The sequence below is a fragment of the Trichoderma ghanense genome, assembly GCF_004382785.1.
Source record: "Trichoderma ghanense strain CCMA-1212 chromosome Unknown scaffold_1, whole genome shotgun sequence".
NCBI classification, from domain to species: domain Eukaryota; kingdom Fungi; phylum Ascomycota; class Sordariomycetes; order Hypocreales; family Hypocreaceae; genus Trichoderma; species Trichoderma ghanense.
This window is the reverse complement of record NW_027395664.1, coordinates 2725453-2739340: the sequence shown is the minus strand read 5'-3', so window position 1 is coordinate 2739340 and position 13888 is coordinate 2725453. Positions and strand designations below refer to the sequence as shown.

At 55.3% G+C, this 13888-nt stretch overlaps 4 protein-coding genes across 4 annotated transcripts; 2 read left to right on the top strand and 2 right to left on the bottom strand.

The window, feature by feature from the left end:
* CCMA1212_002291 (uncharacterized protein) lies at positions 1 to 1545 on the top strand (the record flags this gene model as incomplete). The annotated part of the gene is made up of 1 exon (XM_073699679.1): positions 1 to 1545. The coding sequence occupies one exon, from the start codon at positions 1 to 3 to the stop codon at positions 1543 to 1545; it is 1545 nt and encodes a 514-aa protein (XP_073562617.1).
* Positions 1546 to 2789: 1244 nt separating this feature from the next.
* On the bottom strand, positions 2790 to 5084 carry CCMA1212_002290 (Nitrogen permease regulator 3; the record flags this gene model as incomplete). Its single annotated transcript, XM_073699678.1, has 3 exons — positions 2790 to 3801; positions 3880 to 4276; positions 4349 to 5084. The coding sequence occupies 3 exons, from the start codon at positions 5082 to 5084 to the stop codon at positions 2790 to 2792; spliced, it is 2145 nt and encodes a 714-aa protein (XP_073562618.1).
* A 2186-nt stretch (positions 5085 to 7270) lies between these two features.
* Positions 7271 to 8564, top strand: CCMA1212_002289 (Ethanolamine kinase 1; the record flags this gene model as incomplete). Its single annotated transcript, XM_073699677.1, has 2 exons — positions 7271 to 8008; positions 8067 to 8564. The coding sequence occupies 2 exons, from the start codon at positions 7271 to 7273 to the stop codon at positions 8562 to 8564; spliced, it is 1236 nt and encodes a 411-aa protein (XP_073562142.1).
* A 4875-nt stretch (positions 8565 to 13439) lies between these two features.
* On the bottom strand, positions 13440 to 13888 carry CCMA1212_002288 (uncharacterized protein; the record flags this gene model as incomplete). Its single annotated transcript, XM_073699676.1, has 2 exons — positions 13440 to 13552; positions 13609 to 13888. 2 exons carry the CDS (start codon positions 13886 to 13888, stop codon positions 13440 to 13442), a joined length of 393 nt encoding a protein of 130 aa, XP_073562141.1.

Genomic DNA, 13888 nt, shown 5'->3' with positions numbered 1-13888 from the left:
ATGGCCCAGCACGGCTTCGCCCAGTTCGGGTCTGGCCCAAATGGCGGCCACATCGACCCCAACGACCTGGCCATGTCGGGCGGATACTCCTCCCCGTCCTTTGCCAATACCAACTTCAACACAGCCTCCAACACAAACGGCTTCTCGAGCGGCTCTGCCGTATTCGCCGACGACGAGCTGCTGGATGGCCTTCCTTCAGACGGCCAGGCTGGCCTTCATGGCCAGGGCCAAGACTTCCATGGCATGAACATGGGCTACCAGAATACCTTCCAGTCGCACCGCGGCTCTTCTCTTCAGATCGATCCATCACACATCAACGGCTACTCCAACACGCCCGATGGTGATCCCATCCAGAGCCCGTACGCCTACAATACCCACTACCGCGCCCTTGGCAACCCCTTGCAGTCTCCACTGTCCTACTCGCAATCCCCGCTGGCCGCCGCTGATATGGCGGACGGAAACGACCCCAACTTCCTCAACGCCAAGGCGAGGGCCCGGATGTCCCAGCAGATGCAAAGGAAGGCCTCCAATACCAGACACCCAATGACCCCCAAGACCAACAGCATGCACAGCATCCCCATCGGCAGTGCCCAAGACTCTCCCGGCTTTGGCCCGCAGTCTCTCCGGACGGACAAATCGCCATCTGGTCATTGGCTCAACACTCCCAGCGGAAGCATTCCTGCTTCTTTCAACTCTGGCTTTTCATCTCCCATGCAGCCAAGCATGGTGCAGATCAACGAGGTGATGATGAAGGGAGGCACTTCCATGCCTGCCAAGCTCGGCGTGGGCAACGCCATGTCTACCCAGGAGATGAAGCGGAAGCGCCGCCGTGAATCCCACAATCTCGTGGAGCGCCGCCGCCGTGACAACATCAACGAGAGGATCCAGGACCTCAGCAGACTCGTGCCCACACATCGACTGGAAGACGAGAAGATTCGCAAGCTGATCTCCAACGGCACGCCCCTTTCGCCCACCCTCACCGGCGTTTCAAGCGCTACCTCTGGGCTTGCCGGACCCGGTGCCAGGAGGGCTGCCGGCGCCGGCGCTGGCAATATTACCACCGGTCTGCCCATTGAAGACAAAGACAAAGGTCCCAACAAGGGTGATATTCTCAACGGCGCTGTCAGCTGGACGCGAGACCTCATGTGGATGCTGCATCTCAAGCTGCAACAACAGGAGGAGCTGATCAACACCATTGTCGAGCTAGGTGGCACTCTGCCCTTTGAGCAGACCGACGACGAGCGCCGGATGCAGTCCGAACTCATGGATGCCATCTCGCGGAATGACTCGGGATCCTTCTCCTACAGCCGCACCTCTGGCTCAGGCCTGCGTGTGCCTCATCACACCGACTACCGCGGTGAGCCCACCAACGGCTTGGGCGGCAGCCTCGACTCTGTCGGCATCACTCCCGAGGGCAGTGGCAGCGGTGGAATGCCTGGTGACATTGGAGACACTGCTCAGTTCTGGCACGACCCGGATGACGATCCCAATGCCCCCTTGAACTTTAAGGAGGAGGACGAGTACGACATGGACCTTACTCAGTAGATATGAGTATCTAGTCTGTGCGTCTCCGTCTCGTGGACTCCACTGTCTACTCTCCACCCACCTCGCCATCTCTGCCCGTCTTCCTTCCGTTTGCTAGCATCTGTCTTTCAAGCATCTGATCGATCTGCTACCCTGGTTTTCTCTTTGTGCGCCGTTGCGTTCTACTGGTGTTTACCTGCAATTTGCAGTCAACATCTCGGAGAGGAGGTCCGTGTGGCTTCGACGTATTCCAAGGAACTCGTCTGAGTGCCCATACTGGCGGCGTTTTAGGTGTCATCTATTACATCGGCAGGGCCTCGTTTTTATTCTCCCTTTTCCTTTTGTGTGATAGGGTGTGTCAGGCATATGGCATTGGGCATGGCTTTCACATATAGGACGGATCATGTTTTCTTTTTCGTCTCTTGTTCTTTTTTTTTTCCACACCTGGTTCTTTCATATACTACTGCATTACAGCACAAAGAGACTGCGCGTCTCTCCTCCTTTGCTTATCCCACACACACCCACACCAACACCCAACTTTCTACGTTCGTCTCTAGCATTGAGAAATCTTTTCTTTTTTTCTTCTTCTCCTTTTTTTACAGCTGTCGAGCGCTCTATTTGGTACTACAACCCGTTATGAGATATGCATTTGTTGGTTTCGTTTAGGCGGGGCACAATACAGAGGGCTCTCATAGTGTGAGTTGTCCCTACGACTGGTATGGTCTTCTTTTCATCTCCTTTTCAAGTATCTCGGTTTTCATCTCTTTGTTTTCCATTTTATTTTATTTTTCTTTTAGGGGCACCAGTTCTGGCGGACGAGGCTTCGGCCTCGCCTGGGGCGGATACCCGGGGATGATGCTGATATAGGTCTTTTCACTCCTTTGTCTGTTTCATTTCTTTTCATTTATCACTCTCATGTTTTTTTTTTTTCCCGAAGGGGCGCATGCGGCTCTTCTTACATCTGGTGTATTTAATTTCTTTACCAACATATCATCAACATCCCCCGCCTTGTGTGTCCCGTTTTGACTCTTGCTTTGCTTGCATTTCAGTTCTTGTCATGTTTACTTTTCAGATACCACTTATGACCAATAAACGGCTGAGATGCAGTCTTTGCTATTATTCAGCAATGTGTCTTTTTCTTTCGACGTGATGTAGCCGCTATGTGGCCACTATGCTGTCCAGGTGAAATACCGGTTTATCAAACATTGTCCTCTCTCTGGCGCCTAGATACACGCTCATTATACCAACGCCGTCTCAAGTGCATTCTACCAATGCCTTGTCAAGAGCAAATACTCCCTCATCCCCGTCAACAAAGCCCATGCCTCCCTCCTCTTCATATCCTCCTGCAGCGCGATCCTCTCGAGCGCACACCGCCCGTCAAAGTACTTGCACAGCAGCTGCCACCCGTCCCTGAGCTTGTCGTCGCGGAAGCGCCGCGCGATGGCGGCCAGGTAGCGCGACTCCTTGCCAGCCGCCTTTTTCGGGTCGAGGATGATGTGCGGAGTGAGGCCGGCGAGGTGCGGCGCGTCGTTGAGCGACGGGTTGGGCGTCGGGACGGGGGCGACTTTCCGGGCGTGGGCGGTGGCCTTGTCGGCGGCTTCGCGGTGGGCCTTGATGGCGATGCGCTCGAGGCGGGCCATTTCGGCGGAGTGCTCGGCCGCGGAGAGGGTCGTGGATGGGTTGTTGTTGGGGGCGTGGTCAGGGGACTGGGAAGGGGGATGTGTCTCTGGTGGTGTCTCTTGTGGTGGTTGCTGCGGCTGGGATAGCGGAGACGTGAGTGATGAATGCGTCGACTGTGCGTCGAGGTTCTCCTGGGTCGTGTGGACGCTGGTGGCATCGCCGCCATCGACGGAAGAGGTGGCGATGCCCAGTTCCTCGGCCTCCATCTCGTAGTCGACTTCGTACAGAATCTCGGGCCACACGACGACGTAGGCAAACGTGCACAGCTGCGTCACCCAGCCGCCGCGCATCAGCCAGGCCAGCATGCGGAGGTACAGCGGCCGATGGGCCTTGCTGGGCGAAATGTGCTTGTAGGGCCTCGGCAGCACAGACAGCTCCGCGAGGAAGGTGGACAGGGGCGGCGCCAGGGGGAAGGCCCTCTGCCAGTCCTGGGCGTCCTGGGGTAGCCTCTCCAGGTCACAGTTGGGGGAGACGATGTAGACGTCGCGGGGGTGGAGAGGCGGGATGGCGATGGCGCGGCGCCAGAAGATGAAGTGCTGGGCGTACTTGCGGACTTGATCTAGCGTGAGGATGTTGCTTTGGCCGACTTGGTAGAAACTTTACGAGATATGACAAGTTAGAGATAGAGTGAATCGTGAGCATGAGGGATAAAAGGGGGGCAGAGAGAGTACTGACGACACGGTGGGTTTCGCAAGCCGCACAAACTCAATCATGGACAGAGTGGTGGGGTCACGGTCGTTTTGCAGCTCGGCGATGATCTTCTTTTCGTCGTCCATGAGCAGGAGGGCAAAGTTGCGGTCCAAAAACCCGGGCTCCTCAAGGGCGTCCTGGCTCAGAAAGGCATTCGATGTCGTGAGCCAAAGGCCACGATGGCGCTCGTCGTCCTCTGCCGGCAGATCGGCCACAAAGAAGGGTACAGGAATCTGAACAGACGGGGTCAGGATGCCGTCCACAGTGTCGAGGTGCAATGTCGCAATCCTATTCTGGGAGATGGCGTTGTAGACTTCACACATTGAGGCGGCCAATGAAGAGTTTTGGATGAGTTCCCTCCACAGAGCACTCATCTTCTTTTCTAAAAGGCGAGCGGTTAGCCCTCTCACTGTCCCTATCACAAGTCTGCAGGGTTCTGCGGACAAAGACTCACTATCTTCACGAGCCTTTTCTTTTGCGGCCAAGATACGCTTAGACTCTTTCCACACAAACTCACTGTGCTGCTGGCTATACTGATATGCTTTGTTGACCTTCTTGACGATGTTGGAGAACAACGAGTCGACGAGCTCCTTGGCCTCGTGCCTCTTGGGATTCAGGAAGAAGACGAGGTTGAACATGGTCATGGAGCTGCGCTTGTCCTCATCTGACTCGTCCCTCTTGCCATCCTTGGCCTTTTCCTCGGTCTTGGTGGTGGCGGGAGGATTGGGCTCGTCTGGCGCAATGTTATCATCCACCTCCTTGTTGGCCTTTTTCGTCTTCTTCCACTTCCCATTCTCAGGCACATGGATTGGATAGGAGATGCAGAGCAGCGGATCGAGAGAGAGCTGGAAGATCTTCTTGTGATAGGGCCTGGCCGGGGTCAAGATGCCGGCAAGGTCTCTGGCCGGAAAGCCGGCCACGTGCTCCCAAGGAACGACCTGGACTCCCGCCTCGGTGGTGTAATGGTCATCCCGGACTCCCCCGTCCTCGGCGGGTTCAGGGGCGTCACCGGCGGGTTGCGCTATCTGCTCGGACAGAATGTCTTCGATGTCAATGACGTCCGACTTCTCATGCCCGTTGGTGAGGGCGGGGACATGAGAGGGATAGTGGAAGACGAAGGCCGGCCCGTCGCGAGAGCGGTTGATGACGAGTGCGACGGCGACAAAGTTTTCGTCGTTGACGCACGACATGGCCGCAGATTCGGGGAGCTGAGGCGGCCGGGCGCCTTACATGATGCGGCGGAACCAACAACTGTCGCCGTCACTGTCCGGACGATTGGATGCTGGTGAGCGTCACGATGGAGGCGCAATTGGCTGCGTCGTGCTCGTGCTTGTGTCCCGCCTTTGTGCGTAGATTCTGGACCGATGTTCTGCAAGCAATCCGACGTCGGTCGTATATGTGCTGCAGAATAAGAGGCCACTGATTGCCGATGCAGACAGTCACGAGTTGAGTTGACAAACAAAGACACGGCTGTGGTTGGATTTGGTGATGTTTGCTGAGATGTTGACGCTAAGCGGTTTGCGGTCGTTGCTGGTGGTAGCAGTGCAGCTGGGCTGAGCGAGAGCTTGCTGATTGTGTATCAGGGCGAAGTCGCGTCTACCTGCATCCACTGCGAAATGGCGTGCAACGACGTGTACATTGTACTGCTCCACAGATGCTGCGTTAGCACCAATCTTTCAGTCGCTATCGGCTGCTATCAATCTCAACGCTGCAGGTATCACGAGTAAACGTTGACCGGCGTCTTGCAAGTAACAAGAGCACACGTGGGTTTCTGATGAGGTGAATATGCCCCCCCAGAGAACGATTGGTCGCATCATGTTTTCGCAGCAGCACGTCGTTTCGCTCTGTCCTCTCAAGAGCAGGCTGGGATGATGCCGAGCTGTCTCAGTTGGTAGCGAATGCGGGGCAGCAGGGAGAGGCCTGAACCTGGCGACAGAGAGCGAATCTCCGCTGCAAAATGCCCCTGTAACCAGCTTGCGCCTTCACATGCCAAATGCCAACCGCCAAAGCTGTGCCTCAAAAGGGATGCAGATGGGGCTTTCAGTTCAATGTCAGGCCCCAGACCTTACATGGAACTTCGCTAGGTACAGACGCAAGATACCGCACCTGCGCAAGGCCGCAATCTGAGCTCAGTAGCAGTACCTTGAGTGCTGTTTACGAGCCCAATCACCTCACGTTTCAAATCCAACCTGAAGTCGTCGATCGTGTGCTGTTCGTGGTGTTTTCTGCACTAGGGCGGTGAACAGATGCGATGAAAAGGGACCTCAATCTTAGGACAAAAGACTAGCGCGGTCACGCTTCAAGCACGTGCAAAGTACCTTTTCAGCGTCGGACAAGTATAGCACCCATCGACTTGAGTGGTGGCCTACTTATGCGCTACCTCTGATCAACCTCAGTCCCCTTGGCCATTCTGCCGGGATGCTGGCGCTCCGCTAGCCCCATGCAGCCTAGCGCCAGCAGCTGCTGGCCGGTATCCCAACAAAAATTCGCAGCGCCAGGCTGATGCGACCTTTGACCAGCGACTCCAACATTCTGGACCCTGCAGCTTCGAGAGCAGCCGGCGTCGTCATTGCGCAGAAGTACTCGTACGTGTAGGTACTTTGCCGTCTGCGCACAATCGCCGCCGTTTTGCTGGGGTTTCGCAGCTGGCCAAAGTACCCCTTGCTCCCGCTGCTGAAGGCCGTCGTTCGCCGCTCGCCTCGCCCCCTAATCTAATCCCCAATTAATAACCCGGGGGGGCTTGTCTCGTGCCTCTGGATTGCAGCCACCGTCACATGGCAAGCCGTCCTGCCCTTCCACAAGCGGCCCACCCCCGTTCGACGCCTCTCGGTCTTTTCACACACACACAACGTCGAACCACTACGGAGGGCAACAGGTCGTGTGCGATTCCTCCAGCCTCTCCCGCGCTTCCGCCATTCGCCAGCCCGTTTGAGCCCATCCGGGTGCTTTGGCATACCATTACGAGATCCCTTATTCGCCGAGATCACGACAACCATCGACCAACTCTCCCGTCCTACCTGCTCTTGTGCTTCGTACGACGATTCTCATCAGCGCAATTCCGACAGGCCAGACGGGACGGAACCACCTCGCCGAGCTGAGAACGGCAGAGAAAAGGCGCCCCTGATACGTAATCTACTGCGCCAGTTTGTTGAGCGGTTATACCCTGAACAACGTTGCACGGCCCATGGTCCAGAACCCAATCGACCGACTGATATACTAAGAAGAGAGTACCGAAGGAGGAGGAAAGAAAAGCGATATATCACGATATCGCCGCTCGTGGACCCCGTTCTTTCTTCCCGCGGAATTCTCATCACCTCTTCCGCCGTCCTCCCACACACAACCCTGGCCAACTGCCACACTATCACCTCTTGTCGTCATGTCACCAGCCGCCACCACCAAGGGCAATGCCCACGGACACGTCAGGTTCCTCCCAATCACATACGATAGCAGCGACTCCCAGTCGGCGCTGAAGCTCATCTTGAGCCTGTTCCCCGATTGGGCCAGCGACGACTCCAAGGTCGACTTTGTCCGCTTCACCGATGGCATCACCAATACCCTGCTCAAGGCCGTCAACCGTCGACCGGGCCTGTCCAAGGCTGATATCGACCGAGATGCCGTGCTGCTCCGGGCGTACGGCAACGGCACCGCCGTGATCATCGACCGGGAGCGCGAGGCAGCAAACCACGAGCTGTTGATGAAGCATGGCCTGGCTCCGGAGCTGTTGGCTCGCTTTGCCAATGGAATGCTGTACCGCTTCGTCCCCGGCACTGTGGCCCAGCCCAAGGACCTCTCCGACCCAGCATTGCTCGCAGCCGTTGCTCGACGGCTGGCTCAGTGGCATGCCACGGTTCCGTGTCTGCCTGACTCGGCCATCAAGGGAGAGGAGCCGGCCGAGGACGGGAGTTCCGACAGCGACGACAGCCGCCGCAGGGCCATGATCGCCAAGGCAGCGGCGGGCAAGCCGATTCCCAACCTGTGGTCGACCATGCAGAAATGGATCCTGGCCTTGCCAACGGATACGGAGCAGCAACGCGAGCGACAGGCTCGGCTGCAGCGTGAGCTGGAAGAGATGATTGAGAAGCTCAGCCAGCGTCCCGGGTTGGGGCGGAACGGGGTGTGTACTTTTGGTCTTCCGCGACTCTCTGTCCTTTGTAGCTAACCTGGCGATCTAGTTGGTGTTTGCCCACTGCGATCTCCTCAGTGCCAACATCATCATGCATCGCGAGCCCGGCCAGGAGCTGTCCGTGAGCTTCATCGATTACGAATATGCGACGCCATCGCCGGCCGCGTTTGACATCTCCAACCACTTTGCCGAGTGGGCCGGCTATGACTGCGACTACTCAGCCATGCCGACCCGGCCGCAGCGACACGCCTTTATCCGCGAGTACGTTGCCTCATACGCCAAGCTGTCAGGCGAAGCGATGAACCTGGAAGAGGAGACGGAGAAGCTTATGCACGAGGTGGACGTTTACCGCGGGGTCCCCGGCTTCTACTGGGGCATCTGGGCGCTGATCCAGGCAACCATTTCGCACATTGACTTTGACTACGCCTCGTACGCCGAGTCAAGACTTGGCGAGTACTGGGCTTACAAGGCAGAGGAAGACGGAAGCCGTGCCGCGGCAGGAAAGGAGATGCCGCTCCGAGAGAAGACGTGGTCACGAAGCGAATAGAGGCCCGAATCATGACAAAATAGAAAGGGAAGCAGGGATAGAAAAGGATAGAGCTGGACAAAGGAAGCGGAAAGGGGGATAAAGCGAAGCAAGGGGAAAGGCGGTTGGATGTCAAGCTTACAGTGCTTCAGGCAGAAGCTGTCCCCCCATCAGCGGGCAGCTACGGCTACAGCATGATCAGCCTACGGTATGCTCTACGGACATGGCGGTGATGGCAATGAGAGGCAGCAACGGGACATGTCTTCCAGGGGGTGATGGCAAGGAGGGCGTTGGCGCTGGTGGGTGCTCTTTTTATATATCATATCCCGTCCTGCATTCCTGCATTGTTATATGGACTGGGACCGGCATACATCTTTTGGGGAGACAGCCATGGGACTTTCAACCAGCTACGGTATCATGAGCACCGGGGAACGGGGAATGACCTGACAGACAACGAAAAGGGGGAGAAGAAAGGCGAGACGAAGAAAAAGGGCCATGCATTCACTCAACATGAGCCTGGTATACTACAGCTATATGGTATCGGTGGCCCTGTCTTGTCTTGTCTCGCCTCCGCTCGGGATTGTTTTACTTTTTCGAGTTCTTATCGCCTGAGCGGCTACTAGCATGCGCTTCACTATCAATTCTGATTCAGACGACGCTTGGCAAAGGGCATGAGTGAGTAAGCACCCGTTACAACAAGTGCGGAGTGAATGGTTGAATTTATATAGAGAGCAAGGTCGAAATTGAACAGACGAGAGCAGGGAGAGCGGAGCAGAGCAGAGGGCGCAGAGAAACCCAGTGGAGAGACGAGCGAATGGGCAATCCTTTGGCGACCCTCCCGATGCCGTTTGTGTTGTCAGTAGTGCCGTTTCCTTTGCCTTGACCTTGCTCATTCTTGCCATGCAAGGCCATAGAGTATTATGCATACAGCAAAAGGTGTCTCGGCAAGTCCTTCATTGGCGGCATGTACATAAACCCGCAGGAATCATGCAGATTGGTCGACAAGGAACAAATGACCAAACAGGCCATGACAGGCTGATATGCGTTTGACTAGGCTAGAGATGACATCAGGCATGGGGGTCTCTTTTTTTTTGCCATTTGTTGAGCGGACTTGCGGAGGCAAAGGCAATTCCGAGGAGGTCAAGTGTGCATACAGGTGAAGCTGTATGGATGGATGGATATGTCCGAGAATGTATCATGTTGCTTTGTGGTGATTGGGGTTGAAGGTCATGTAGACCGACGTCGTTATACGTCTTGGAGTCAAGATGTCCCCGTGGCCTAACCTGTTGTTGATCTCTTTTTCATCTCCCATTTCCTGGTCCATCTCCTTTCCATTTTCCGTTTCCTGATCCATGTCTTATCAGGTTCATGTATTGTATGTGTATATATGGGCTTTTGTCCATCTTTCTTGCGTGTGTGGGGGGTTGGATTGGCGATTGGCGGCAGTCAGCAGGCTTGGATGCCAGGGTGCTACCTCCACGCTTTTTGTCCCTTTTTGCCTCAACTACCTTGCCTTTGCCTGTCAGTATCACTATTTGCCCATGCAAGAGCATGGATCGACAGAAGCTATGTGGAAGAAGAAGGATTGGGTGTCAATCCCGTAGGTTGTGTGTACGTACGTACACGGATGGAGCGGACTCGGCCATGGGATTTAAATGTAGGTACGATTGCCTGAACAACAGTTATAGGCAGGGTATGTGAGGTATGTATGTAGGCTACTGTAATGTGATGTAACCGGTAGTTATGAATGGGAAAAGAAAGAAAACCCGGGGGCAGACTTTGAAGCCTGGCCCTTGTTTTGTCTGTCCTGTTGTTTATCTGGTTGGTTGTATTTTGCGCATCCCAAGGCCGTGGGATGAAAAGAGGTCGACTCCATTCTGCTTGGGCGTGCGTTGCTACCTTGACTAGGCTACCGTGTGACGATGGAAAGCAGACAATCCATACTGATCTCCTGGGAAGTATTAGGAACATCTCTGCAGTTAAGTGACATACTCGTATGGATGGGTTGTGTGCATGTGAGGTAGCATGGATTTGATGACCGCGCCGACTGTTGCTGGCTCCAGCCAAGGCTTGTGATGATACTCTGTCCTCCATAGATGGAAACGAACACGAATCTCACCTTTTTTTTTTTTTTTTTTTTTTTTTTCGTGCTGCTTTCACACGTTTCCGCCAAGTTGATTGCCTTGTTACAACCTACTACATACTATACACACTTACTTGCACATGCTGTATCACACGGCGGCTGTTTTGATCCTGACAATCTCGACTTGCCACCCCTGGGAGCTTTATAGCCTGTTTGTCTGTAGCTTTGTACACACAAGGTCGATCATGCAGAATACCTACATACAGTACATACTACTCCCCCCATCGGGCAGGCTCTGGTCGGGGGATAGGCAAGGTAGCTTGGCCTCCTTTCAGCGGGTTTCGCCTCTGGCCAACTCTGCTCCATCTGGCTGTGACAATCTGTCCCCGTCTTTTGCTCCGTACAGTAGCGATAGCAGTTACATAACAAGGAACGAGGACGAGCGTCTGTCTATCAGGGCAATGCCAGATTTACCCCAGTTGTCTGATACTTTGCTAGGTCGAAGCATGTCTCTCAAATGCTTGTCTGCGTGTGTATGTATTAGGTATGTGTGGCCTGTTGTGTATATGAATGAGCACAGACATTCATGCAATCGCCTCATCTGATAGAACCTCGATGGAAAAACGGAGTATTGTAATGGCATGACTTTTGTAACAGACAGGCGGATGGAGCAGATAGTGAGAGTGGCATTGCATGCGACGCGCATATACTCGCACCGCACGGCGTATAGCAGGCATGTACATGCCTCCATATCTTGGCCTGCACGAGCGGTTACGCCGTGGCTTGTTTCAAAGGCGGGCGGCAAAGGCGAGGAGCAAATCAAGCGCAGCGCAGCAGAACTCGTCTCGGAGGAGCATCGTCATCCCTTTGAAGAGCGGAAGTATGGGGGACGCCCTTTTGCAGCAAAAGCGGGTTCCATGAGGCGGTTAGGAGGAGGAGAGAGACAATTCGTAGGGGTGTCCGTATGTACGTTACCTTGGGTACCTTAGGTATGTGAGAGAGAGCGGGTGAGTGTAAGTACGAATACATGTGTATGTGCATAGTAGGTAGGTAGGTACTGTAGCATGTGCATGTACGTCCCTTTTCCAACTACACTCTCGTACATACAAAAAGCACCTCCAGCGAGTGGCTCAAACATCAGTCTAATGTTGTCTGACGCAGCGCTGGCATGACAGGCAAGGCAAGGCAAAAAGCTGTTCCATCCTGCTTCTCTCGTCCTGTTGATTCCCTTGCCTTATTTCTAATTTGCCAGGCTTTGGGCTGGAATTTCCTGATTGGGGGTGGAGCCCTTTGAGCGGATACGCTTGAAACCGTTACAGGTCGCTGGTATAAGTACAGTACTTGCTGGCATTTTAGACCCGGCACTGGAAAGTGTTTTAGCGTGAAAAGAGGGTTAGAGACAAAAAAAAATCTAAAAGAAAGGCTTCTTTTTTTCCCTTTTGGCCTGCGCGTTGCGGCTAGCCGCATTGGGGAATGATGGAGAAGAGGGACTAGCGGTAGGGGTTGCTTGGGTGTGGCGAAAAAGGAACGGGACGAGTCGGCGTTGCCTGGCGCGCAAAGTACCGGTACGAGCGTGTGCTTGTGTGTGTGTGTGCTTGTGTGTGCCTGTGTGCTTGTGTGTGCCTGTGTGCTTGTGTGTGTAGGTAGGTAAGTACTGATGTACCTAGATACACGTGTGTGTGCGCGCATGGCCGGTGCGGACGCGCATGTACCGCCATGAGCCGCGGGTGAAACGGCGTTTGAGAGCAATTGGCGGCCGCGGCTCCTCGTTTTGGTGATGTGCCGAGCGATGGAGTCTGTGTGTGTTCTCTAGCATGGACGAGCGGACATCGGAGGAGCTGCAGGCGAGGCTTGACGGCTGCTAAGAGGGCACGAGGACCCCGATCATCTCGTCCCTACAAGATACCAGCACCCCGTTAATCCTAGTAGAGGAACGCTTGCGAGCAGCAATAGGCGGTATCTTGAGTCCTCGAGTCCCAGGCAACGTTGGGAGCCGGAATCCCCAGACGCCTCTGCTTTAGCGAAGCCGTCGAGAAGCGGCAGAGATTGTCGTTGGCTGGCGCTGCGGCGTCATATTGCGGCATCAAGCGCAGCGCCCTTGCCCATGTGCCGATGGGCCCCCCCCCCTCCCACTTGCGTCGCCTGCGACTTGGCACGGACTTTGCTTGAGGGGGGAACGGAGCACTCGTACGAGAGAGAGACAAGGACACCCGGACATGGTGCTTTGATTTGGCTTGCGTGCGTGAGAGAGAAGCTGGCTGAGTGGCTGAAATTGGACGGGATGGATGGCTAGCTGGCTGTTATTAAATTCACTTCAAGTTGGTGCTCTGTACAGGTACCTTTGTGCGAGGACAAGCAGCGACCACAAACAAGCAGCAGCAGCAATCGCCGCCCTCGCAGTCTTGCGCGTCCCGTACCGGTCGGTGCCCTTGGAGCAGAAACCGGCTGGTCGAGCGGGACTGGATGGATGCAACATCAACCATCAACGAGTGAGCAGGGCTTGCGTGGAGGTTGTCAGTCAGGTCGTAGCGCTGGGTGACAGGTGAGGCGAGGCGGTGATTAAAAACAAGCCCTGGCCCCCAGAAGCAACGCACCACGCTCAACCGGTACTAGTACGCGTACACTAGACGAGACGGAGGCGGCAGGGGTGCGAGAAGGAAGCTGGACGGGGACGAGCAAGAAGGACGAAAGAGACCCGAGACGAGTGGGAAGAGATGGAGACGGGACATGTCGCCGGGTAAAAAGATGGGGACAAGGTGCATGTGGTGCTAGGATGGAGAGGGAGTTAGCATGAGCGTCTAGAGAGAGAGAGGCTAGAGACCAGCAGAGGGAAGATGTTCGGCTCCAGGTTGTTGCTTGGTGGTGGTTGAGTTTCGGCGAGGGAGGAGGCGGGCGATGGCATCAAATGCAGGAAACGTCAGTGTCGCTGTCAGTGTGTGAATGTGTGGAGCAGGACGAGTTCGACATCTTACTCCGACAGACCAGACCAGACAAGGCCAGGACCACACAACGTGTGCGCACAAAAGCCGCAGCCCATCCATCCAAAGGACTCCGTGGAACGAACAATGTCCGCAGCCGCTTCGATCTGCCTGCCACTCTTCCTGCTGCAGTCGATGGGTTTGGTGATGCCACCTTCCACGCCGGGGCCTTTTGGAGTTGCAGCACAGGCGACGGCCGCGGCGTGTGAGGATGGGTGGGGGGAGGAAGAGAACAAGGGAGGCAGAGGATCGATATCTTGCCGTTGTACCGATACCGCGGGCAT